Source organism: Sander vitreus, chromosome 14 (assembly GCF_031162955.1).
Source record: "Sander vitreus isolate 19-12246 chromosome 14, sanVit1, whole genome shotgun sequence".
Taxonomy (NCBI): domain Eukaryota; kingdom Metazoa; phylum Chordata; class Actinopteri; order Perciformes; family Percidae; genus Sander; species Sander vitreus.
This window is the reverse complement of record NC_135868.1, coordinates 27,197,798-27,221,877: the sequence shown is the minus strand read 5'-3', so window position 1 is coordinate 27,221,877 and position 24,080 is coordinate 27,197,798. Positions and strand designations below refer to the sequence as shown.

The following is a 24,080-nucleotide window of genomic DNA, read 5'->3' as shown; positions in this document are numbered from 1 at the left end:
AGATGAGAGAAGCAAAGTGTACGCACGGTGTGCACACTCTACATCACGGCCAAGCATGTGCCCTTAAAATAGCGTCTGAATAACGCACCACTGACTTTAGACTAGGTTTTTCCTGGTCTGTGGCGGAATTGTTTTCTGAAACTGCAAAATAGCACTAGGGAACGTTTGCGCTGGAACACACCTCCTCTTTTTGCTGAACCGCCCCCGGGAGCGCAAGTTCATTCCCTAATTTACCGACGTGAGTCTGTGGAGGGAAAAGTGCGTCGGGTGCAAAATAGAATCATACATGCGTTGGTATACAAAGTCAATTGCGCTGGTTGCGAGATAGGGCCCACTGTTTTGGTAAGCACACTTTGTGTGGAGTATGTAACAATTGCTTGTGAATATAATGAGTTTTCATTTCCAAGTTAGCCAGTGTGTTATTTATCAGTGGAGACCGTTTTCAACACTTTTCATCCATTCCTTCCAGTTGCAGAGTTCGCTGGTGCTAGGCTAGCACAAGTCAGCAGTAACTGCTAGCCTGCCAGTCTTACCCACTCCACAGCACACCTGAGGAAAATAAATTACGCCAGACTATCAATGTAAATGTCTGTGTTGATAGAATAATGTTTGAAATAAAACTACCCTTGCATCGCATTGCAATAGTTATACTTTGTTCCCTGTAGTTGGTAGCATAGGCTACAGCAGCGGCTGAGTGATATTACCTAGGCTACTGAGAAAGCTGGTTTATGACAATCACGCAAGTTTATTTACCTGCCGCTGTCACTCATTGCTACAGAAGCAGAGTACATTGCACGTAACGTTACCGGTACATGAAAGCACAGGGGCTAGCAATTTGCATGTAATCTGTCCGAGCTTCCATTACTTTTCTGTCAACGATTACCTAAAGTTAGCGGTTATCCCAGCCAGGTATCTACCAAGAGTGTAGCTATACCGTTAGCTAACGTTCTTACTCTCCACAATGTATTGAACTGTAACGTTATCTCCATTAACATTGTCAGTCTCAATCTATCAGTAACAGCTAGCGTCACTGTGTCCACGTTCGGACACTTATTGGCTAACGTTCTATCAAAATATCTGTTCAAATACAAATATAAATGATCTATTAATGTTTTCAGTTAATTTAATGGTGTAAAACTAAAGTGTAACTTCTTACCTTTCTAACGGTATATAGTTTTAACTGTTTACTTTAGCTTTTACTTTACAAGAGCCGGCTAAAGTACGCTATCAACGGTGAATTAGCCGTGCGCTACCCTTGCCATAACCGGACACCCCTATCTCCTCGCTGTAAACACTGGCCGTTGCTGGTTTTTTGGGAAGTATTAAGTCCCATCAATGCTGTCAAAACTACCGGATCGTACTTCCGTTCTTCACAATAAAATTACATGCTTCAACAACTCTGAACTATGCAATAAAAGCTCCTTAATTTCCAGTACAGTAAAAATAGAAACTTTTTAGAGGAAAAGATCGTCGCCTGAGCATTCTTACTTCTTTTACTCATCAAAGTAACTTTCATATACTAATTAGACATATAAATGTCCATGTACATATAGGAAAATTCATACGTAGGGTATAGATCAATTCTGCTAACATTTTTGGTGATGATCGGAAACGTAAAGTACCGCCAAAAGACCGGAAAGTGCGTCAGGTCGAAAGTGTCTGAATATGGCCAATAGCAGCGAGTGGTGTCCGAATGTGGACACAGTGACGCTAGGCTAACGTTATGAAAGGGGCTAGCTTTATTAGCTAGAGTAGCCTACCAAGTGTTATTACCTGTTCATCAGTCGCTGTTGGTGCATCTGGACAGACAGATGGAAGCGCATTCGTTGTCAGTGACTTATGGTCCTTTAGATTGTGGGGTTTTTCAAAGTTGTCTGGTCTAAAATGATCATTACAAATTTGCAACTTGAGTAGAGTCTAGGCTGGTGTCTCTATGTCCAAGCCAGCAGCAAGAAGCCACAGTTGGTTTCTTTCTGGATCTCAGAATGGAAATTTGTGGAAACTTTGTGGTGCCCATCTGTTTGATTTATTTTTACAATTTCTAAATGCACACTGAAACACCATATTGCCTAGTCCTTAGTTTCTAATCCAATGCTTCAATACCAATGTACTAGGCTACTACTAGGTGTCCCGACAGGATTACGCTTCTCTGTTTACTTTTCGGCACAGTACTACAGTGGTGTGAAAAAGTGTTTGCCCCCTTCCTCATTTCCTGTTCCTTTGCATGTTTGTCACACTTAAGTGTTTCGAACATCAAACCAATTTAAACAAAAGTCAAGGACAACACAAGTAAACACAAAATGCAATTTGTAAATGAAGGTGTTTATTATTAAAGGAGAAAAAAAATCCAAACCATCATGGCCCTGTGTGAAAAAGTGATTGCCCCCCTTGTTAAAACATACTATAACTGTGGTTGTCCACACCTGAGTTCAATTTCTCTAGCCACACCCAGGCCTGATTATTGCCACACCTGTTCACAATCAAGGCATCACTTAAATAGGAGCTGCTTGACACAGTAAGGTCCACCAGAAGATCCTTAAAAGCTACACATCATGCCGAGACCCAAAGAAATTCAGGAACAATTGAGAAAGAAAGTAATTGAGATCTATCAGTCTGGAAAGGGTTATAAAGCCATTTCCAAAGCTTTGGGAATCCAGCTAACCACAGTGAGAGCCATTATCCACAAATGGCGAAGACATGGAACAGTGGTGAACCTTCCCAGGAGTGGCCGGCCGCCCAAAATTACCCCAAGAGCGCAGCGACGACTCATCCAAGAGGTCACAAAAGACCCCACAACAACGTCCCAAAGAACTGCAGGCCTCACTTGCCTCAGTTAAGGTCAGCGCTCATGCCTCCACCATCAGGAAAAGACTGGGCAAAAATGGCCTGCATGGCAGAGTTCCAAGGAGAAAACCACTGCTGAGCAAAAAGAACATCAAAGCTCGTCTCAATTTCTCCAGAACACATCTTGATGATCCCCAAGACTTTTGGGACAACATTCTGTGGACCGATGAGACAAAAGTGGAACTCTTTGGAAGGTGTGTGTCCAAGTATATCTGGCGTAGAAGGAACACTGCATTTCATAAAAGAACATTATACCAACTGTAAAATATGGTGGTGGTAGTGTGATGGTCTGGGGCTGTTTTGCTGCTTCAGGACCTGGAAGACTTGCCGTGATAAAAGGAACTATGAATTCTGCTGTCTACCAAGAGATCCTGAAGGAGAATGTCCGACCATCTGTTCGTGTACTCAAGCTGAAACGAACTTGGGTTCTGCAGCAGGACAATGATCCTAAACACACCAGCAAGTCCACCACCGAATGGCTGAAGAAAAACTAAATGAAGACTTTGGAGTGGCCTAGCCAAAGTCCTGACCTGAATCCTATTGAGATGTTGTGGTATGACCTTAAAAAGGCCGCTCATGCTCGAAAACCCTCTAATGTAACTGAATTAGGACAATTCTGCAAAGATGAGTGGGCCAAAATTCCTCCAGGACGCTGTAAAAGCCTCATTGCACGTTATCGCAAACGCTGGTTGCAGTTGTTGCTGCTAAGGGTGGCCCAACCAGTTATTAGGTTTAGGGGGCAATCACTTTTTCACACAGGGCCATGATGGTTTGGATTTTTTTTCACCTTTAATAATAAACACCTTCATTTACAAATTGCATTTTGTGTTTACTTGTGTTGTCCTTGACTTTTGTTTAAATTGGTTTGATGTTCAAACACTTAAGTGTGACAAACATGCAAAGGAACAGGAAATGAGGAAGGGGGGCAAACACTTTTTTCACACCACTGTATTAACAGAGCAAAGTAAGCCTAGCACCACTCTGCAACTGGAAGGAATGGATGAAAAGTGTTGAAAACGGTCTCCACTGATAAATAACACACGGACTAACTTGGAAATGAGGTCCTATGTCCAAAATTCTGAACCACCCCTTTAATATTTTATTAACAAAAAATGTGTTAGAACACAAACGTGTTCTAACACATTTTTTGTGAAGACGAGTTCGTTCAGAATCAGCTACATATAGCAGGTCGACTGACTCAATTTCTTTCTCATACATTCCCGTAATGTCACAGTGCATTTCCCCGTTGAAGCCTGGCGTCCATGGACTTCAATGGGGCTGCTTTGAACAGTTTTTTTCAGTGCTTAGAAACTAGACGGTCATTGGATAAATGCTGCGATTATTTCCCGCCCACGGACGCTCGGCGTCTCTGGGGGTCAATGGAGGAGTGGGCTGGCCTGGACTCTGGGCTTCTGCTTGATGATTGGAGGGTCTGTTGAAAGCCTGCATCTCTGACTGATTGACAGCAGTTTTGTACTTTAACAGTCGCTGAAGCTATTCGAGCAGAGCTCAGCTCAGTCCCATCGCGGATTTTGCAAGTGCAAATTATACACCACATTCCTTGTTTCAGTTTAACCTAATTCCCACATTTCCTCCTTCGAGTTTAATATCGTTTTGTTAGCTCGTTTGTTCAGTCATTCATTCATACAGTAGGCTAGGCTAGTGTTGTAGGGGTGAACTAGCCAGCTAGCAAACTGCACACAATGGCAGACAATGCTAATATTGTCGACCTGATTTTGGCAAAGCCATTTGAAAGTCTTCCTTACGAGGAGCAATTTAGAATTAAACAGCAGGGCAGATCAACACCTAATATTGATTTTGTGCAAAAGATAGGGCAAAGTAACAGGTCTTTTCAGCTCTCCTGGTATGACAAAGTTAGCTGGCTGACAAAGAAAATCTACTGCTGGCCATGCCTCTTGATGAAACCATCTCATGGATATTATAAATTATTATTATAATAATTATATAATATAGTATTATTATATAATATATATTATTATAAATAAATGGACAATTTTTATGATGTAGGCTGAAAATGAGCTTCCCCTCTTTGAAAGACCAGCAGCCGCCACTGATGTTTTCCTTAATGTCAGCAGATTCTTTGGCAACTTTAGATTGCTGTTGGCAGTTTTTTCATATTTGATGATGCTGAGTCTCTACTTATGAAGGGTCTCTGTGTATTGTTTTTTTTTGTTGTTGTGAATAATCTGTATATCAGCCTTATGTCCTGCAGGTGAGCTGGTGACAGTGTCTCTGAATGAAGTGGTAAGGCTGCAGTGTCCCGCAGCGTCGCAGCTCTCAAAGCAGCTGTGGGAGCGTCCCAACAGCCGGCTGTCCTCAGACCTGTACCTGCACCTAGAAGATGGGAGTCTGAGCTTTGTGGCCACCCCCGCCACACTGGGCCACTACCTCTGCCTGTCCACTGAGAATGGCTACCAACAGACTATGGCCATCTATCATGTCAAACAGAAGAGCATCCTCATGGCTCAGACTCCAGGCTACACCTGGCCTCAGACACACCCCATACCCATCACAAAGGCTGTGGCCAGGCCGGGGCCTGGACTGCATGCCTCTGTGGGGACTTGGCCTAAAAGAGCAGACACAAGACAACAAGAGACTGAGCCAACACAGTCCAGCAGGGACACTCAGGTCACCACCAGACAGCGGGGCAGAAATGTGACTTTTCGGACAGAGGAATCTAGGCAGAAAGAGGCAGAGTTTCGGGATGGGGAGCTCCTGCTGTTGGCCCGAGGCCCCTGCTACCTAAAGGAGCTTGTGGTTGTGTCAGTTCTGCTAGTTCTCTGCCTCAGTCTACTAATCACAATGCTTCTGTATGTCACCAGACAACGCTGCCGCAGCCGAACAGCCCCACAGGCAGGAACTCCAACCAGACACTCTGACAGAAGGACTCCTGTGGAGCAGGAGGCCCTCAGGGGCGTTCTGAGCAAACGCAACGGACAAGCCCTGCACAGCGGACAGGCCAGTAGGTTAGTTTGTAATGGGGCACTCACAGGTTCTAATGGGCATTTGCCCAACACCCCCATCTGAACAGTCTGTTACATATGAGATTAGAGGTGAGAGGAGGCCATCCCAGCTACCAGATTCACCATGGTGACTGTCAGTCAGCCCAGTGCATGGTTCTGTTTGCACAGTCAGTGACACGGTACACTGTGGACTCTGATCCTGATCGGTAAGATTTGAATTTAATAGGATGAAAGTCAATCTTCCTGTGGTACTTAAATAGAGACACATGACTGTGAAGATGGGACTTTTTTGTTGTTGCCAGACACTGAAGCACATTGACTGTTATGTTCTGAATGTTCTATGTGTGTTGTTACTTATTAGACAGTATCACTTGACACAGAAAGGTACAAGCTGATCCAGTACAGCTGGTTCTTTAAATATTTTTATAGACTAGTCAGTGTTTGATGCCAGTGACCACTTAATTGCATTTCAAGTGTTTATTTAAAACACATAAACAGAATGTTAGATTTTCAAAAGTCCTCTCTTGTTTCAAGAAGAGTCTGGGCCTGTGTTCATCAAACATCTCAGAATCACATATTTTACATACATGCAGACCAGACATGGCTGTGTATGCAACTCTGCTAAATCTTTTGGAGGAAACTGATACCTGGGTTATGTTTAGTGGCCAGGTTTTCCCAAGTCCAGTAAGTATGAGGTTCTGTAACAATAGTAGGTGCTCAGAGTGGATGACCATACCGAATGTATCTGTACTACATAAAAAGGCCACAGAGGCCAGGCCAGTAGGCTTGTTTCTCTTTTGCTTGTGAGATGGTATTACATTACACACATAATGTGAATATGCCTTGGCTACAGTGGACCTGATGCTTTGGTGGAGCTGTTGATCCACTCTCACAGATTTACTGTGCATCATACACACTGGACACAACATCAATAAACATGCAGCCATGACCTGTTGCATGATGACACAGTGCTGTCACTCACTGTTTTCACATGCACTTCAATAAAGATGTTACAGTCGACTTTCTGCAGTCACGTGATTTTTTTTTTTTACAAGTCATTTAAGGAGAAACCTGAGGTGCTTCTTTTTTGCCCGCTTGTTTCTCCTTGTTCCTTGGTTGACCCGAAATTGGTCTGGTCTGACATCATGAAGGATGTCTCAGTTCCCTTATTAGAATTAATTAATAATTCACTTAAAGGGTAACTACCGTTTTCAACCAGGACCCAATTTTCCTATGTTTTTATGTCTAAGTGAATGGGAACAACAATCTTTGAAATTGGTCCAGTATTAAGCAAGAAGTCGGCAGTGGCGAAACAAGTTACAATGTAAGTTATTAGGCAATTGTAATGCTTGTATTTACCTTCACAAAAGTGCTTGTTTTGCCACTGACAAGCTCAGATTAATATTTTAAGTGTCTGACAACATTATGGAAAGGATTTCTAAGGAGGCCGACCTTTCTGTCAAAGAGTAAGATCCTTTTTTTAAACATAAAATCCTTGAAATCGCGTTCACTAAACCCACCAGACTTTAGCATTGCAAAATAGACTTCATTCAAAGTCAACAGAAACAAAATAAAACTATGAAAAGCTGTTTTGGGTCGTCAACTGCAACGTTCTTGCTTAATACTGGACCAATTTCAAAGATTGTTGTTCCCATCTTAGACACAAAAACATAGGAAAATAGGGTCTAGGTTGAAAAAAAACGGTAGTTGCCCCTTAAGGAGCAACAAGACAACACCATTCACAGACACACCTCTTTATTAGAAATCAGTAACATACAAGTACAAATCAGACAAGACGTTACACGATCACGTTAAAAAGAACTTCCTATCAGGATACTGTAAGTGCAGCAATAAAGCAATGGGTCATAAAGTGCAGAAACAACAGATGATTTACTTATGAGTAGATCTTCAGTACAATGATCAAGAATGTGCATGCATGAGTCATTTTATTTATTTACTTGGAGAAGGCAATGTCAGTGTAAAGGTTTCTATGTCACCTGGGCAGCGCTATTCTTTAATAGAGAAATGGATGCAATGATATATTCCTAAAAGAGAAATATGAATTCATCAATAATACAGGATGATATAAAAAAAATCTATCTATATATCTAATGTTGGCCTTTATGAAAATCCCTCACTGGAATGTGATGTTATTAAATGTGGATAGACTCCCTGTAAAAATAAAACAATGCATTTCCTAGTTCCACAACACGACACTGAACACAGCTATCACAACAAGACAAAAGAAGTGCTGCTGCTGGGTCGGCACAGAGAGCTCAGTTTGAGGCTACCCCAACACATATATGTAAGGTATGTTAGGAACCTTTAACAATGACTTTGACCAAGGCATCACTGCTTTCCCATGAGTTGAAATGTTAATATTCTGTTAAAATGTGAGTGCACTAGCAGCTCCCCTCCCAAGTTTAATGTGTGGAAGTGAGGGAGAGTGGTGCATTTGCCTGTATTTCACATTGCTTAGACTTTATGTCAAATGAGCTCAATCACTGTGGATAACTGACACAAAACATCACAATGTGGCTCCTTATCCCCCAGACACCCAATGTTCAGACAGCTTCAATATTGGTCAGTATTTGAAGGTTTCATTGTATGTCTTCTTTTAGCGTTCTGAGCTAATACTAGACTCCACACTACTGCTAGACCCATGCTGTATTTGCATGTACACTATGATAGCCATAGCAAACCTGGTTGTCTTTTAGTGCCACCTCATGGCCAAAATCTATTTCATCAATCCCAAACGTAGGACATCCAATTAAAAAGGCAGGACCCTCTGTGTGTGTGTGTGTGTGTGTGTGTGTGTGTGTGTGTGTGTGTGTGTGTGTGTGTGCGCGCGTGCGTGCGTGCGTGCCTGCCTGCCTGCCTGCCTGCGTGTGTCCGGTTGTCATTAAATTTCTCAATAACCGTTCATCCGATCTCACACTTGGTGGGTGTATTCCTGGGTACCCAATGAACTTGACACTTGGAATTTAGAGCAGTTTGCACCGCGTTAGATATTAATAAACTGTGAATAAAACTAAGTGACCATTTTATGTGTTTTTGGCTCTATTTTCAGCCTGCTGAATTTTACAAAACAAGCATTGGCCACTAAAAATAAAACAACACAAGAAACAATTATTTATATTTATAAATTATTATTAACACAATTTACAAACCACCTTTAATAATAAAAAAGAGATCTTCAGTGGAGAATTCTGCATTGTTGCTGGGAATGCTTTTGTTTCTCTCATCAGATCCAAATGTTAATGGGTTTTGGGTTGATGTTTCAACTATTGAGACAAATCTTCCGTTTCCGAGAGAAACTCTCTCCCTCACTTTCTCTCTCTCCCTAGATTATCCTCCTTGTCTTCTCTCTTCACTTAGGCTTTTCTGTGTATCCCCCCCCCCCCCCCCCTCCCTCTCTGGTTGGGGCGTGTGCCAGTGGATTGAGGTCCCAAAAACCGTCTGCTACTTCCCTCTGTGTGTCTTGTCACAATTCGCTGAGACTAAACTTTTTTATATATGTATTAATAAAGCATTATTCAGTGCTAGCTGTGTTACACTTTTTGCGAAGGTACAGTCTACGTAATATAGCCCACCAGCCCGTTGGCTCCCCTGTCTGCAGTCGTGCATGTGAACTGCATCAGACAGCAAGTCTGCAGAACAAGTCGCAGCATCAGTGTGCTGCAGTGAAATCCAGCTCCTGAACACACCCTACTGCAGCAGAGCACCCACACAACACCGACAGCACACCCGGCTGTAGGCTACACCTTGACCGAGCAGATCCAAAGAGACGGCTAGCTGCTGGAACACAGCGGAGGTAAGATCATCTGTTCACGGCATTTTGTCCCGCAGGAGGAACAAGGACAAGTAGCCTAACCTGGGACAGGACGAAGTGTCATTCAAAACAGCGCCGAAGAAGCGATACGTCAGCTTTCATCATAATAGTTTGTGGACTCAGTGCTGAGGAAAGAACATCATTAGAGGGCTATCCAAAAATATTCAGGTGTCCTGCACGGAACTGCCCGGTCTGTTTTGCCGCGGCATCTGGAGCTGTGCCAAATCCCACTGCGGTCCCATCAGTCTGTGCTGCGGACCACAGCATTAACTGTTCTCAGTGTTCGCGATTTGAACTAGCCTACACGAAGCATTGAATGCTCTGTGCCTTTAGAGAGTTTATAGAAACAATATAACATTTGGATGCTGCTGTCTATAGGCTGTATAAAAAAGATCTGGAATACGCAGCCGATAAAAATGATGGAGGCCAACACTGTAATCTTGTAGTCTCCTCAGAAATAGCAGAAGCCCTTAGTTTTGCTGACTCATGGCTGTTAATGTGTGTTGAAATTGAAAGTCAGCCTTCAGGCTTTGTTCAACTTTTAGATCAATTCGATTTTATTTATATTGTCAAATCATAATAGAATCTTTCTCAGGACACTTTTACTAGACCACACTATAATTTAGAGACCCAACATTCCCCCATGAGCAAGCCCTTACTTAGCAGCAACCACAATAATAACATTAATAACTATAAAAATAATATATATAAGACTACTAATAAGATTAGCAGTAGATATAATAATATTAATAGAAGCAATAATAGCAGTAATTATAATAGAAACATATCTAAAAATAACAGAAGCATTGGGTGTCAAGCAGGACCACGGCAGCAGGTGCAATCACGATCCAGGTGTCACCATGATCCAAGGAAACCTGCGAGGTGACACAAGGACTCTGGGGAAGAAGCTAAATTAGTACAGAAAAAATACCAGTGAATAATGTTGAAGTGTCAATGTGACAGGCTCACTAATCACAGACTATTTATCAGAACTTTACAGTGTTTTCCACAGGTTGAGAATTTACTTGTGGTGGTGGGTGGCGCGGGATGTGACGGTGTAGCATCATGGCTGTGTTCAGTAATAAACTAGTTAAACTAAAGTTTATGAACTGTTTATTGAAAAAATGACTACATAAGATAATTTAGAAAGAAATAACTATTTATACTTATAACTATACTTATACTTATGGCTATAAGCAGATTGTAAACTCATTATAAATGTGTTTATAATGCATTATAGGCACACAATGACCAGCAATTATAGAGTATTATAATATTTGACCTTATAAGTCATTATAACAATGCTTTATAAAGTGTTATGATTATAGTTATAAAGCAATATGATTATTCACAAGTGCTTATAAATATACTTATAGAGCATTATATGCAGATTATAAAATGTTATAACTCTGTTTATAATGCATTATAGAGACAGGCTTCATAGAAAGTGTTACTAAATTCACCACTTCCTGCCCTCAACTTCTAACGGTTTATCTTTAAACGCAGGACCGCTAGAAACAGCTTGAAGACCTGACATATACTTAGACAGCTTTTCTCCTATTGATTAATTAATTAAGGCAAAATATTTCTACAGCTAAGCCATCTACCTGTCTCATAGACCCCATCCCAACTAGGCTACTTAAAGTAGCTTTACCCTTGGTTAACATAATTATACTTATAGAGCATTATAAGATTATAACACATTATTAACTGTGTTTATTATGCATTATAGGACAGGCTTCATACAAAGTGTTACCATGGATTTAATCTCTAATTGTTATAATTTTATCATTGAAGCTCATGAAGTCGTCACTACTCAGAGCTATAGGAATAGATGGCTCAATAGAGCTGTGACTCTCTGTCAGCCTGGCTACAGTGCTGAAAAGAAACCTGGGGTTGTTCTTATTTTCTTCAATTAATGATGAGTAATAGGCTGCTCTATAGGGCCTTTCTATATGTTTTCAGACTGTCTAGCCAGTCCAAACGCGATTCTTCCAGATTGGTGGAATGCCATTTACTTTCAAGTTTTCGTGAGGTTTGTTTAAATTTGCGGGTTTGGGAGATATACCAAGGTGCTAATTTCCTTTGTTTCATCACCTTTTTGAGAGGAGGAACAGAGTCTAAAGTCGTTCGTAGCAAGGCCGCATCACCGTCTACAAAATGCTCAATTTAGAGGAACTAAAGTTAACAGGAATCCTCTGTTATATTAAATGCCGTTGGAATTACTTCCAAAAATTTAGCTATAGCACTATCAGATAGACATCTAGTGTAGAAACATTTATCTAATCAATCCCCTTTAATGGCCTGAGAGCTGGAACATATGAATTGGTCTTTTACACAGGCCTTTTATGAAACATGTGAGCGAACATCAAGGATGACTACAACAGGCTTTTCAGTACATAATACATAGGTTATATAAAATCCCACACTTTAAAAAAGAGTCATACAGTGACCTAATATTTCATTAAATGATAAAAGAGATTTAAAATTATGTACACTTTAAGAGTGTAATATTCTAAAGCAATCTGTTACATATTCAAGGCAATGCAAATACAAAAATAACAAATACATGTTTAACACAAATCCCACATGAAACTAACTAGAAAAAAATGAAATAGAATAAAAGCCTCTTCAAATAAATAAACTAAGAAGACGTAGTGATGTCTGAAGTCAAAAAAGTGAAACAAAAATATCACGCCCTAGGCCATTTAAAAATTGCAGTGCAATTTTTGTTTTTAATCTTAACCGGTTGTAATCTTTACACAGATTTTTATCCAATTCACGATGCATCGTTACATCCCTACTCAATCTTTTTCTACATAATGTTAATTTCTCCATCAGCAGCAGGATGGCTCTTAATGACAAAGACCCGGTGGTTGCAGTGGGCACGCTCTCCCCAGGCCAACTGCAGTCCCACCTCAAGATGGAGCCCAAGACTCTGGGGGTGAGCAGAAGCATTCAGAGTTTGTTAACCAAATTATTTACGATATGTCCTGTCAGTAGTGATTCAAACTCACATATGCATGCATACATTCGTCCCTGACTTTGTATGGGACATATCATACTATAATTATGACCTCATGTGTTCAACACAGAAATAAATTGAGAGGAAGTATCAGCCTGGTTTTGAGATTTGTTTTAAAGGGATATTTTAGTGCATTTTTTCAAAAAAGAGAATTTCTGACTATTTGCCATTAGGGTTGCAACGGTATGAGATTTTTAAAGTACAATAACCATCTCAGAAAATGTAACGGCCTCACGGTATACTGTATTACACAATAATAATAATTATTATTATTATTAATTATTAATAATAATAACTGATAATAATAATAATAATTATTATTATTATTATTATTATTATTATCAGTTACAATGACCTTAAAGAAATTAAAACAGAAGGCCTTTTTTTGGTTGAACGCCTTATCATAATTGAAACTTGAAACCATTTCTTTGAATGGAAGTATGCAAAATAAGTTTCCCTTTTGAAAATAAATACTAAACATTTTTCAATACCTTAAATAAGCAAAATGTATGATAACTTTACTTTTTTTTTTTGCACGTTATACCCTGAAATTGCTACAACCCTATTTGCCATATTTTGTATGCATCTGTAGGACTTAACATGCTGATCAGCTTGTCTACCTGCTCTTTACCCCACATCTCAGGCCATCCAGATCGTTATCGGGGCTTTGATTCTCTGTCTGAGTGCCTCTGTGCTCCAGATCCATGAGGTCCACTTTACGGGAGATGTGGCCCTCTTCCTGATTGTTGTCATACAGGTCAGTTAGAGGCCACTGAATGGGACGTTTTGCTTTCATATTTTTGTCAGCACTTTATTAAGATATAACTTGTGGACTTAATACTTCATATTCAAAACCCAACCCACAATTCCTCCTGCTTTGTCTAAGCAAGTTGTATTGTAACCCACTAGGTGACTTTGTCTGGGTCAGTGTTGGTCCACAGTGGAAGGAAACCTACTCTTTTTTGGGTAAGTATACACATCACACACAATCAGCTAGATTCATACAACAAACTATGACACGTAGGCCAGGGGTCATCAACTACATTGCCGGACTTTCAAATAATAAAAAAAAAAAAGTATTTATACCTAATACGCCTATTCTTGTTCGATATTTTCACTTTCTTACTGAATTAATGCTATATTTTTTACATGTATCAATGTGAGCAAACCCCTAAAAAACATGGAAACTCCATAATGATAACTGGCTCTTTAACTAGAAAAAGATCTCAGACTAGGAGGCAGTTCACTGAGGAGTGATGGTTAAAGCAGAGCCTGTCTGTTCACTCCTTAAGCTCCATTGTACCAAATTTGGTTGCATTTCCACCAGAGTTCCACCGGGGGTGATCGCAGGCGAGTGCAAAATGAATGGGAGTCTATGGAGCTAGACGGTTGAATTTGTCTCTTTCGCCTGAAGACCATTAGGGGAAAGTTTAGAAACAGATCCAAATATAGCCTATTCATACATTCATTATTTAAATAATACCACAACAGATCTAAACATTGGGTATAGCCAGGTGAAAATGTCTTGTTGAATCTTGTTGACATATAACAGTAAAAGACTTAATGTTAAGGTCTGAATGGAACCCATTTAGGCTACCCATGAGTATTAATACACAAACTCAATGCAGATTGCCTGTGACGAGAATGAAGATGAGATTCTCTAGTGGTGCATTGTGTACATAATTTGATTGTTTGATCCAGCCACTTTTTTATTTTACCTACCTTTTGTCTTCTGTATTCTCCTTACCCTTGTCTCCTGTTCTTCCCTCAGAGTCATCCCCCAGAAATAGTCCCACGGACCCAGCCCCAAACCCCATCTCTGCAATAATAATTTATAACGGCTGGTTTAAAGTACTTCTTCCTGCCTCTATGTATTAATGCTCATGGGTAGCCTAAATGGGTTACATTCAGACCTTAACATTAAGTATTTTACTGTAAGATGTCAACAAAATTCAACAAGACATTTTCACCTGGCTATACCCAATGTTTAGATCAGTTGTGGTATTTATGCAAATTAGCATACATAATTAGATTATGCACTGTTTGCCCATGTTAACAAACAATTTAAAAAAACTTGTAATACATTTTTTGTTTTTCTTGATGTAAATAATCAAATCAGTAATTTTCATGGTGATATCTAAAAGTTAAACATTTTTACCCTATTCACAAGTGTTTTTTTAAACTTTCCCCTAATGGGATTCTTCGGGGCTTTTTTTTTCCTTACTCAGGACATACTGAGGATACAAAATCAGTTGAGTTTGCTTCTTTGAATTTGTTCTACCTTTTTTCATAAAATGACTGGACTATGATGGCATCTGAAGCAGAACCAGAATGTCAGAGCCCATCTATGGGCATTCTCTGAGAATGTTAAGGTGGACTTTTTCACCCAAGTTCTTTTTTTGTCCACAGCAACTTTTTTTTTTGGTTGCTGGCACTTATTTGCCTAACCTGTCAGCTGTGTTGTCGATGCCTCGAGAGAAAAAAGGAAGTGACTCTGTACGATGTGTATGACGTCACTGACATTTTAAAAGGCTTTTTAGAACAAAAACCCAGCAGTGTGTATTTTCTTTGCCTCCCCTTTCGAATGCAGCATTCAAATGACTAGACAAAAAACTGATATCCTGAGAAAAGTGAAAACATTTTGGAGGGATATAGCTCCATAGACCTCCATTCATTCTGCACTTGCCCGTGAGCACCCTCATATGGAACCAGAGTGGAACTGCAACCAGTTCAGAAGCTGGAGGTTTCCCGAGAGTGGAAGTTATTAGACATTCTCTGGTTAAAGTCTGTGATTATGGTTGTCGTAGTATGCAGTGTCCTAATTGGTGGAAAATGCTTGTAGAAAGAAAGGCCTATTGTCAGGTAAAAATGTCACTGTCAAAGAGGCTGAAGTGAAAAGTTGACGTGGAAAACAGCAACTTTAATGATGAATGGACTGATAAGCGTGCTATGCATTTGTCATGTATGCTTCATTTGCAATGAAACAATGCTGTTGTAAAATAATACAACCAGCATCATCATCAAGAATGAAGAACGCGAACATAACGATCGCGTCATTCACGTGCATATTAAGTAGCCACATCTATTTTGGTCCATAGATTTACCGCTCCAGCGGAGAGGATGGTGTGTTTAGCCAGGATGGTGTGTTTAGCCAGCAGTTAAGTTTATACGCATTTGTCCAAATTTCAAGCTTGTTTGTAAAATTTCGCTATTTGCAGAGTAGGCTAGCTTTATCAATCAAGAAAGTAATCAGCAGATAAATCGATTAATGTTTGCGTAAAACAGTGCGGGGGACAAGAGTGGACTGCCCAGACAGAGCAGATTGAAATATCGCTTCCTACATGTTTATTCCTGTAGAACAAGTGAGTGGGTATTGATAAGTATTGACTTTTTACTCACGAAGGTTTTATTGTAGCCTACTTACAGTAACGAGCCTAGCGTTAGTTCATCTGCGCCAGTGGCCGTTTGTAATCCTCTCTGTATCGTTCCCAGTAATGTACTGCGTGTTGTGTAGGCGCACCTTTCGGCTCAGCTGTGTGTGTGGAGCGCGGGTATCGCTTACAGAATCCTGGCATGTGAATAGAGATGTAAATACAGGGGGCTGGGTTTGTGCTCTACCTGTGTAATGTTACCTGCTGTAAATGCTTGAAATGCGAAATACCAGAACGCATTTTTTCCTCTTCACATTTTCTGAATTCATGATTATTGTGCGGGTGGACTGAAATCTTTGGCGAGCCGGATGTGGTCCACGGGCCGCCAGTTGACGATGGCGGACGTAGGCCTTTAGTTTTATTTTTCAACCTGGACCCTATTTTCCTAAGTTTTTGTGTCCAAGTGACTGATGGGAACAGCAATCTTTGAAAGTGGTTCAGTATTAAGCAAGATCGCTGGAGTCAGGAGCAGCGAAACAAGCTGCAATGTAAGTTATTGGGCAATTGTGCACCTTCAATTTACTTGCTTTTTTTGCCATTGACATGCTGAAATTGCTGAAACATTATGGAAAGGATTCCTGCAGAGGTTAACCTTTTTGTAAAAGAGTAAAATCTAGTGCTGTCAGTTAAGTGAATGGCGTTAACGCGAACCCATTTTAACGGCCAAGCACACAACTGATGCGAATTCTCCACCCCCTCGTCAAAGCCATTACATTGTGTGAGAGATTATTTGCTCCAAGTGTGAATGACTGCTCCAAGTGAAAATGTTAGTGTGAAATTGAACACTACAGTATGCCAGTGTTGTTTTCAATAAAAAAACATTTGCACAAAGCAAGCCGATCCACTTTTCCATATTGATAAGAGCATTAAAATGAGAAAAAATAATGGGACAAAAAGAAATCAAGGGACATTTAGAATAGATAAAAATGTGTGATTAATTGCGAGTTAACATTAATGTGATTAATCGTGATTAAATATTTTAATCGTTTGGGGGGACTGAGTACTGAGTACTCTCTACAAAAAGATGCCAGAATGAATAGCTGTGGATGCGGGGAGGGGCCCATAGAACATGCTACAGGGCCCAGAATTTTGTGCTACGCCCCTGATGGAAACACTGACATTTGGGGGTAGTGTATGGTCTGGGGGCATACTCCCCGGAGATTTTTTTGGCCTTAATAGCCCAAATTTGGTGGCCTCTGGCACATTCTAATGCCACTATTCCATCACATACACTGATCTTAATTATTGCATTTAATGAGTATTTCTCCCTATTTTATTTTCAATTGTTTTCAGAATGCCTTTGCTAGTTTTAGTTTAGTTTCAGTTTTTCAGAAAGATTTAGTTTTAGTTTATATATATTTAATTTTAGTTTGTTTTTGTTAGGGCCAGGTATAATGTATCAGACGTGTGTAGCAATATATACATACACATGATGTTTAATGTTTCATTCATTATTATTTTATTTTTATTAGTTTTTAACCTGGATAAAAGTGTCAGTTTAGTTTGTTTTTTTGAAGGTTTTAGTTTTTATTTAGTTTCAGTTCAGTAAAAATATTTTTCACTGCTTATTTTTGTTTTAGTTTCACTAGCCCTGGTGTTATTACATTATAGTACATGAGCACCTCTGTTATCATGTGCAGGTTAAATGTGTCCTGGTTCTGCACCTCATCAGTGCTGCATTTGCCACTGCTGCCCTGGGTCTGATGTCCAAACACCTGCCCTACCGCCAGGACTCTTACCACTGTGAACACTGCCGCAGACTGGAGCTACATGCCGTGGTATTCTCTTCAAAACCTACACACTAAGGCCAGCGCATTATATAAAATGCAATAGATATGGGGTTTAATTGTTATAAAACAATCTGTGGAAAAAGAGAATAGCTACTACTAACTAAGTCATGTTACAGTGTGATTAGGACTGACATCCACAGCACATGACTGAATTACATCTCCAAGATAAACTTGGGTGACTATTAATAATTAGTGATTTAAATTAACTAGCCTGTGTTTAGGTTTGCTATCTGCATTGTTTATCTTTGGAAGATATGAGTCTTGCCTGGTGCAAGACTGAAACAATGTTTGCATTACAGTAATATATCCCGAACAAAAGAAACCCTCTCAGGTTATACTGTCACTTTGTTTTAATCAAGCTAGAAACAAGTTTCCACAGTTATAACTGTCACTGTGTAAGTATGAAACATATATTTCCAGTCCAGAAGTGGCTATGTTGAGCTGATATTTACTGGCCACTGTGATGAGTTGATAAAGGTAAAGGTATAGCTCCTAACTTGACAAGTTAGCAAAAACTCCTCAAACTAGTGTGGTTATTCTGGTCTTTTGGTAATTCACAAAGAATTTGAGGGAGAACAAAAAAGGTAATCAGTCTGGGACAAGTTAGGGACACTGGCTGCTGCTTGTTAAGTTCACAGCTCTGAGTATATAGTATAGCTATACAGCCATACAGCCATATAGCCCATAGTAATAACTGAAGTCAATAACTGAAGAAGACTGGTTTTGTCAGCTGGGCAGTGACACTGTTCACAGAGGTGATTTGTTCAACCACAGTACTGCTGTGCATTCAGAACGTAAGTTCTGACTATAACTATGAGACCGAACGATGACCATCACCATGGTCTTACCTTGAATACTGCAATCCTTCAACCTATTCTAGAGACCATATGTCAACAAAGTCATGTGACTGACCTTGGGTGGCTTGGCCACCGTCCATAAGAGCATCCAGGTGGCTGCGCCTCTTCCTCTGGCCTAGGATGCCTCAGCCTGTTCTAAACGACAATCTTTCGATCTCACAGATCCATAGTTATAGTCTATTTCGACCTTATCAGACCGTCACCTCAGTCTTACCTTACCTTGATGACAAGTACCACCAGGGTAGCGAGGAACAGAGGATTCCACCCCATCACAACATCAGAGTTCTACATCAGAGTAGAACCACGGAACCCAATGGTGCAGGGAATGCCACATTCAATTTGTAGAACCTGGAAAAAGTACAGGGAGCATTTGATGTTGCTGGTGCACATATCTCCGAAAGAGGAACTCCTCCAAGAGGTAGTAGAAGGTAGATCCCATGATGGAGATATGAGAGATCTGTACGGTTGCAGTCGGTACGCTTCCTTAATGAATGAACTGAGACACCAAGGGATGTCTCCCCACTATGACACCTCCTACTGCCTAGAAGAGAGATATAGCAGAAGTGTACACCTTAATAGTGCTAGCCGGTGGCCGGGTTGGTTCAGTGGTAGAGCAGGCGCACTGCAGGCATACTGAGAGGTTTATGCCTCGACGCAGAGGTCCAGGGTTCGAATCTGACCTGTGCCGATTTCCTGCATGTCTTCCCTTTCTCACCTAGCTGTCCTGTCAAATTAAAGGCGGTAAAGCCCCCAAAACCATAGTTAGATCGAGTGGAGGGAGTCCTGGCGTTACCTATAGTATGCAAGACCGCCTCATCTAGCCCCTAAGAGAGGGACAGAGAAGGGGCCAAGCCCATAGCTGCAAGATGGTTGGTTTCGCGTGCCACATCTGCCCCTCTGCCTGAAAAAGCAGGTCCGCTCTGACCGGCAGGACAACTCTCCCTGTGAACCAAGCGATGGAGAACTGGAAACCAATGCTTACTTGGCCACCGGGGAGCTATCAAGCACCTTGTCCATGGTGACCCTGTTGAGAACCTGGGGAATCAGAGGGAACAGAGGAAAAGCATAAAACAATCATTCCAGCCACTCTCGAGACCCAGGGGACCTCCCTGACCCAGCAGGGAGAACCACATCCTGCACTGGGTAGTCTCTGCTGATGCAAATAGATCGGTCTGTGCCATGCTGAACTGAGTCCATAGGAGGGCTACAACTTTCGGATGGAGTTTCCACTCTCCTGGGGGAGGACCTGTCCTGGACACGAGGTTTGCTGCCTCGTAGTTAGTATATGTGGGATTAAAAAACTGATTTAACAATCCTTAATTGAATCAAGTCCCACATGCATGGGGATTATTTTCATGCAATAGAGGAGCCAGGCTATGTAGCATCCACAGAGTCCCTTATCTACCTAATCACTGATCCCTAAGTAGAATCCATAGACTGTAAAAAATAATTACATGAAGTCATAGTTGACACTACATGTTGTGAAAAAGCAGACTCCTTGTTTCTTTGTCTTTACTGTCCACTGCAGCAACATTGTTTCAGGAAATGCACCGGGCTGATCGAGCAAAAGTGTAAAGTAAGTGATTGACTACTGTTAAAATACAATACTTTGATCAGATAGGTTATGTTGTCTTGTTTTGTAGAGTGCATGTAGAAGACAGAAATGTCTTTAAGTGATAGACAAGATGTCTTGAGTCTTTTACACTTTAATTGACATATTCTTGATGTGTTCTCACGTTATATGCTCTTGGATTTCTCTGGCTATAGCTGTTGATTGACGGGATCCTGGGGACGCTGGTGATCTTTCTGGTGCTGGAGCTGTTGATCTGCATCACTGCCATGCTGTTTGGACTCAGTGTCCTAGCTGCAGGTGGAACCCAGGTGAGCTCTGATAAAAAGTACCCAAATAATGCAGGGCTAAAGCGATTACATTAGATAGTGGTAAATAGGATAGTTCAGCAGATGTTGGTGACCCACTTGATGTAAATATATATTTAAATATATAAGTGACTTGAATACATGGTTAACTACAGACAGGTTATAATAAGTAATATGTGGTTAGGTGAGTTGAAGAGTGAGTAGTTGGTAAGGCGTGGTGAATCACATCCTCTGTTAACTGAAGTGCTATATCATTGAAATGCAATGATCACTAATTTAGATAGATCACATAGTGCAAACTGGTGAGGTGATATGGCAAGTGACTAAAGCTACATTTACACTACTACGTTTTGGTTTAAAAACAAATGTCTTTTGCTACGTGTACACCTCACGTTCACACTACGCCAGTGTTTTGGTTTGAAAACTCTAGCATTAACAGGGACCTTTTGAAAAGGCGATGCACGTCAGTCAGTATTATCGGTTTGGTAGGCTTACATACCCTACAGTAACAGTTCCACCTCGTCGTCTGTCCAAGCTAATAAATCCCTGCACTTACTTTCCACCATTGTTGTTCTTTCTTTAAAGTATTTTCTGTATGTTCAACATATACATCCATGATTGAAGCACAGAGTAATGTCAGAAAAGCTACTTCCTTCCTGGGTAGCTCACCTGGTAGAGCGGGTGCCCATATGCAGAGGCTCAGTTCTCGACGCAGCGGCTCAGAATTCGAGTCCGACCTGTGGCCGTTTTCTGCAAGTCTTCCCCCTCTCTCTCTCCCCCCTTTCCTGTCTACAGCTGTCATGTCTATTAAAGGCTAAAATGCCAAACAACAAAAAAAAGAAAGAAAAAAGAAAATCTATTTCCTGTTTACACCGACACATGCATGCCCAGTGTATTCCAATGGTCATGTGATTATAGAGAGTTAACACCTACCGAAGTCAAATTCCTTGTAAGTATACTTGGCCAATAAAACTGATTCTGATATGTGTGTTACTGTAATATGAATGGAGATTAGTTCTACTGGAGCTAAAACTCTCGTGCGGACAGAGATTGTTTTTGTCTCAAAAAGCCGCATAAAAAATAAAAAACATAGTAGTGTTAATGAAGCTTAAGGTAAATAGGATAAGCAATGCCAGAATCAGGTTTATTGCCAAGTACGTTGGCACATACAATTGCCTTGCTATGTGTGTTCATGTTCAGTTATGATGATTATATTACATGTTTGCAAGGCTTGAAGATACAAGTTATAAGCAGGGTTCAAAATTAACTTTTTGGTCCACCAGCCAAAAAGTTCATAACCATCATTTTTTGTGTGAAGAAAATCTACCAGCTATATGCATATTTTACCAGCATTTGGCTGGTAGATGGTGCTAATTTTGGACCCTGTTATAAAGTTCTAATAATTTACTGTGATTGAAGGTTTTTACAATTCAATAGCTAAATAAAGATATGTTATTCATATTAATTCATGCATCAATGCATCTTGGTGATGAATGAGGTGGTTAAATAAATTTCCTCAGTACTCCTTATTCCCAAACAAATGTGTGGTAAAGTAAAAGAACAGCCTCCATCTTCAACTGCTGAGGTGCCCCTGAGCAAGTCCCCCAATGGCTTACAGCTCAGACTGTGCAGCTCCAAGCTTTCCTTGAGTCTTTGTGCTCACTTAAATAAAAATGTAATAGAGCCAGTAAACGTGTGTCCTGTTACGGTCAATACTGCCGATATTGTAGTTTGACAGAAGGCTGAGATGAAACTACTACTTACCAAACATAGCAGTAAGAGCTGTGTGTGTGTGTGTGTGCGTGTGTGTGTGTGTGTGTGTGTGTGTGTGTGTGTGTGTGCGTGTGTGTGTGTGTGTGTGTGTGTCATGCAGGCTCCCAGCCAGAGACCTGTCTATCCACAAACGCGCCCCCCACCTGTTCCAGCCGTGCAGCAGGCTGCTCCAGCTGTAGCTGAGCCGTCTCAGGTACCACAAACACAGTCTTTGTTAGGACCCTATTTTTATGCAGGGACATGATGCAGGGTGCTGCCTCTCGCCAGGTAGGTGGCACCTAACTGAGGTTATTTCCTTAGTTGCCTCATAGTTGCCTCAGTTTGCTGATTCACTGTGTGCCGAAGTGAGAGGAATCATGACTTGGCATATCTGTGGCACAACATATTTGGGCTGCCATAATAAACACAGGGCATTTAAAGTAAGGAAAGAAGCTGATGTGTTTGACAATGACTCACACCAGACCCTCTTGAGTTTTGAGAATTAAACACGTTCCACCAAAACAAGTTCCTTCCCAAGGCTATTTTGTAGAGGCACTGTCGCTTAGCGCATCTTTTTTTTTGTTTATTACCAGGTTGATGTTTTCTGCAAGTCATGTTCACATTTTACTGCTGTCTGTGTGTCAACAGGTGGCTGTTGTTGTGACTGAACCAGATTCAGAGCAGGTGGAGGACATCTCCACCCCACCTACTGAACCCCAGGTGGAGCCAATAGAAGCGACCACAGAGCCATGAACTCAACACACACTGCTTCCTGTAGTGTAATGTCATGTCAGTCAGAGTGTAAAAAACTATTCCTCCAACAAGTTATCAAAAGGTACTCATCCTGTCCTTTCACTTCTGGCATGACATGAATACAGGGTCAGGATTAGGACTGCACTACATACAGTGTGTTGGGGTTATGATATGGATTAGTGTTACAAGCAATGTATTCTTCAAATACTAAGATCACTATAATAAGTATAGAGTAGAGAGAATAAGTATAGAGAAATAAAAATAACTACTAGTTATACTAGTACTAGTATACTAGGTACTCAGCTTGGACATTGTGGGGAAAGCACCGATCTTGTTCACCTTCAAGAGTATATATTCACTTCACTAAAAGTCTGTGCACATGTTGTGTTGATTAGAGTGAAGACTGATTCAATATGTAACCTTGTACTATTAAACTTTTCTTGCCCAAAACATATTTGACTGTTGAAATAAGACTGTATTGTTATTGTCTGGTTATAAAACTAACCTTATATTGAGTTTATGACTTTTAAAAGTGGTTCCAGGCTGTCGAGCATGGGTAGAGAGTAGATGCACCGTTGCCAGCTCCTACATATTTATCTATTAATTTTGTTTTAAACAAGGGTTACTTATCAAGAACACCCTAACCAGCCCTAAAGCTAACCAGCCTTCTCCCGCACATGACGGCAATACTATAGTCTCACTGAAGTTGAAACTTCCCTGCAAGACTGCGACGATAGGATTACTGCGCTTGAGGCCAAATCTGAAAAGCTGGCGAATTGCAACAAGTTGCTAATGGCTAAATCGGAGGGCCTCGAGTCGAGGAGCAGACGACAGAATCTACGTGTTGTGGGTGTACCTGAAAACATGGAGCCTGGAGGGGCCACAGTTCATGGCATTTATGACCGACTTCTTTGCCAAGACGCTGGGCATGGAA

At 40.8% G+C, this 24,080-nt stretch overlaps 2 protein-coding genes across 2 annotated transcripts in view; both read left to right on the top strand.

Moving 5' to 3' along the window:
* The window catches only part of sema4ab (sema domain, immunoglobulin domain (Ig), transmembrane domain (TM) and short cytoplasmic domain, (semaphorin) 4Ab), a 56,931-nt gene extending 50,090 nt beyond the window's left edge, over positions 1 to 6,841 (top strand). The window contains exon 15 of the mRNA XM_078268042.1: positions 5,078 to 6,841. Coding sequence (XP_078124168.1) covers positions 5,078 to 5,892 — 815 coding nt within the window. The 3' untranslated portion in view covers positions 5,893 to 6,841. The remainder of the gene's footprint in view (positions 1 to 5,077) is intronic.
* Positions 6,842 to 9,375: 2,534 nt separating this feature from the next.
* Positions 9,376 to 23,575, top strand: LOC144529071 (uncharacterized). The gene is made up of 9 exons (XM_078268007.1): positions 9,376 to 9,642; positions 12,502 to 12,604; positions 13,329 to 13,442; positions 13,595 to 13,651; positions 17,757 to 17,894; positions 20,292 to 20,339; positions 20,531 to 20,644; positions 22,515 to 22,607; positions 23,042 to 23,575. The coding sequence occupies exons 2-9, from the start codon at positions 12,509 to 12,511 to the stop codon at positions 23,144 to 23,146; spliced, it is 765 nt and encodes a 254-aa protein (XP_078124133.1). The 5' UTR covers positions 9,376 to 9,642; positions 12,502 to 12,508; the 3' UTR covers positions 23,147 to 23,575.
* Positions 23,576 to 24,080: the final 505 nt, after the last annotated feature.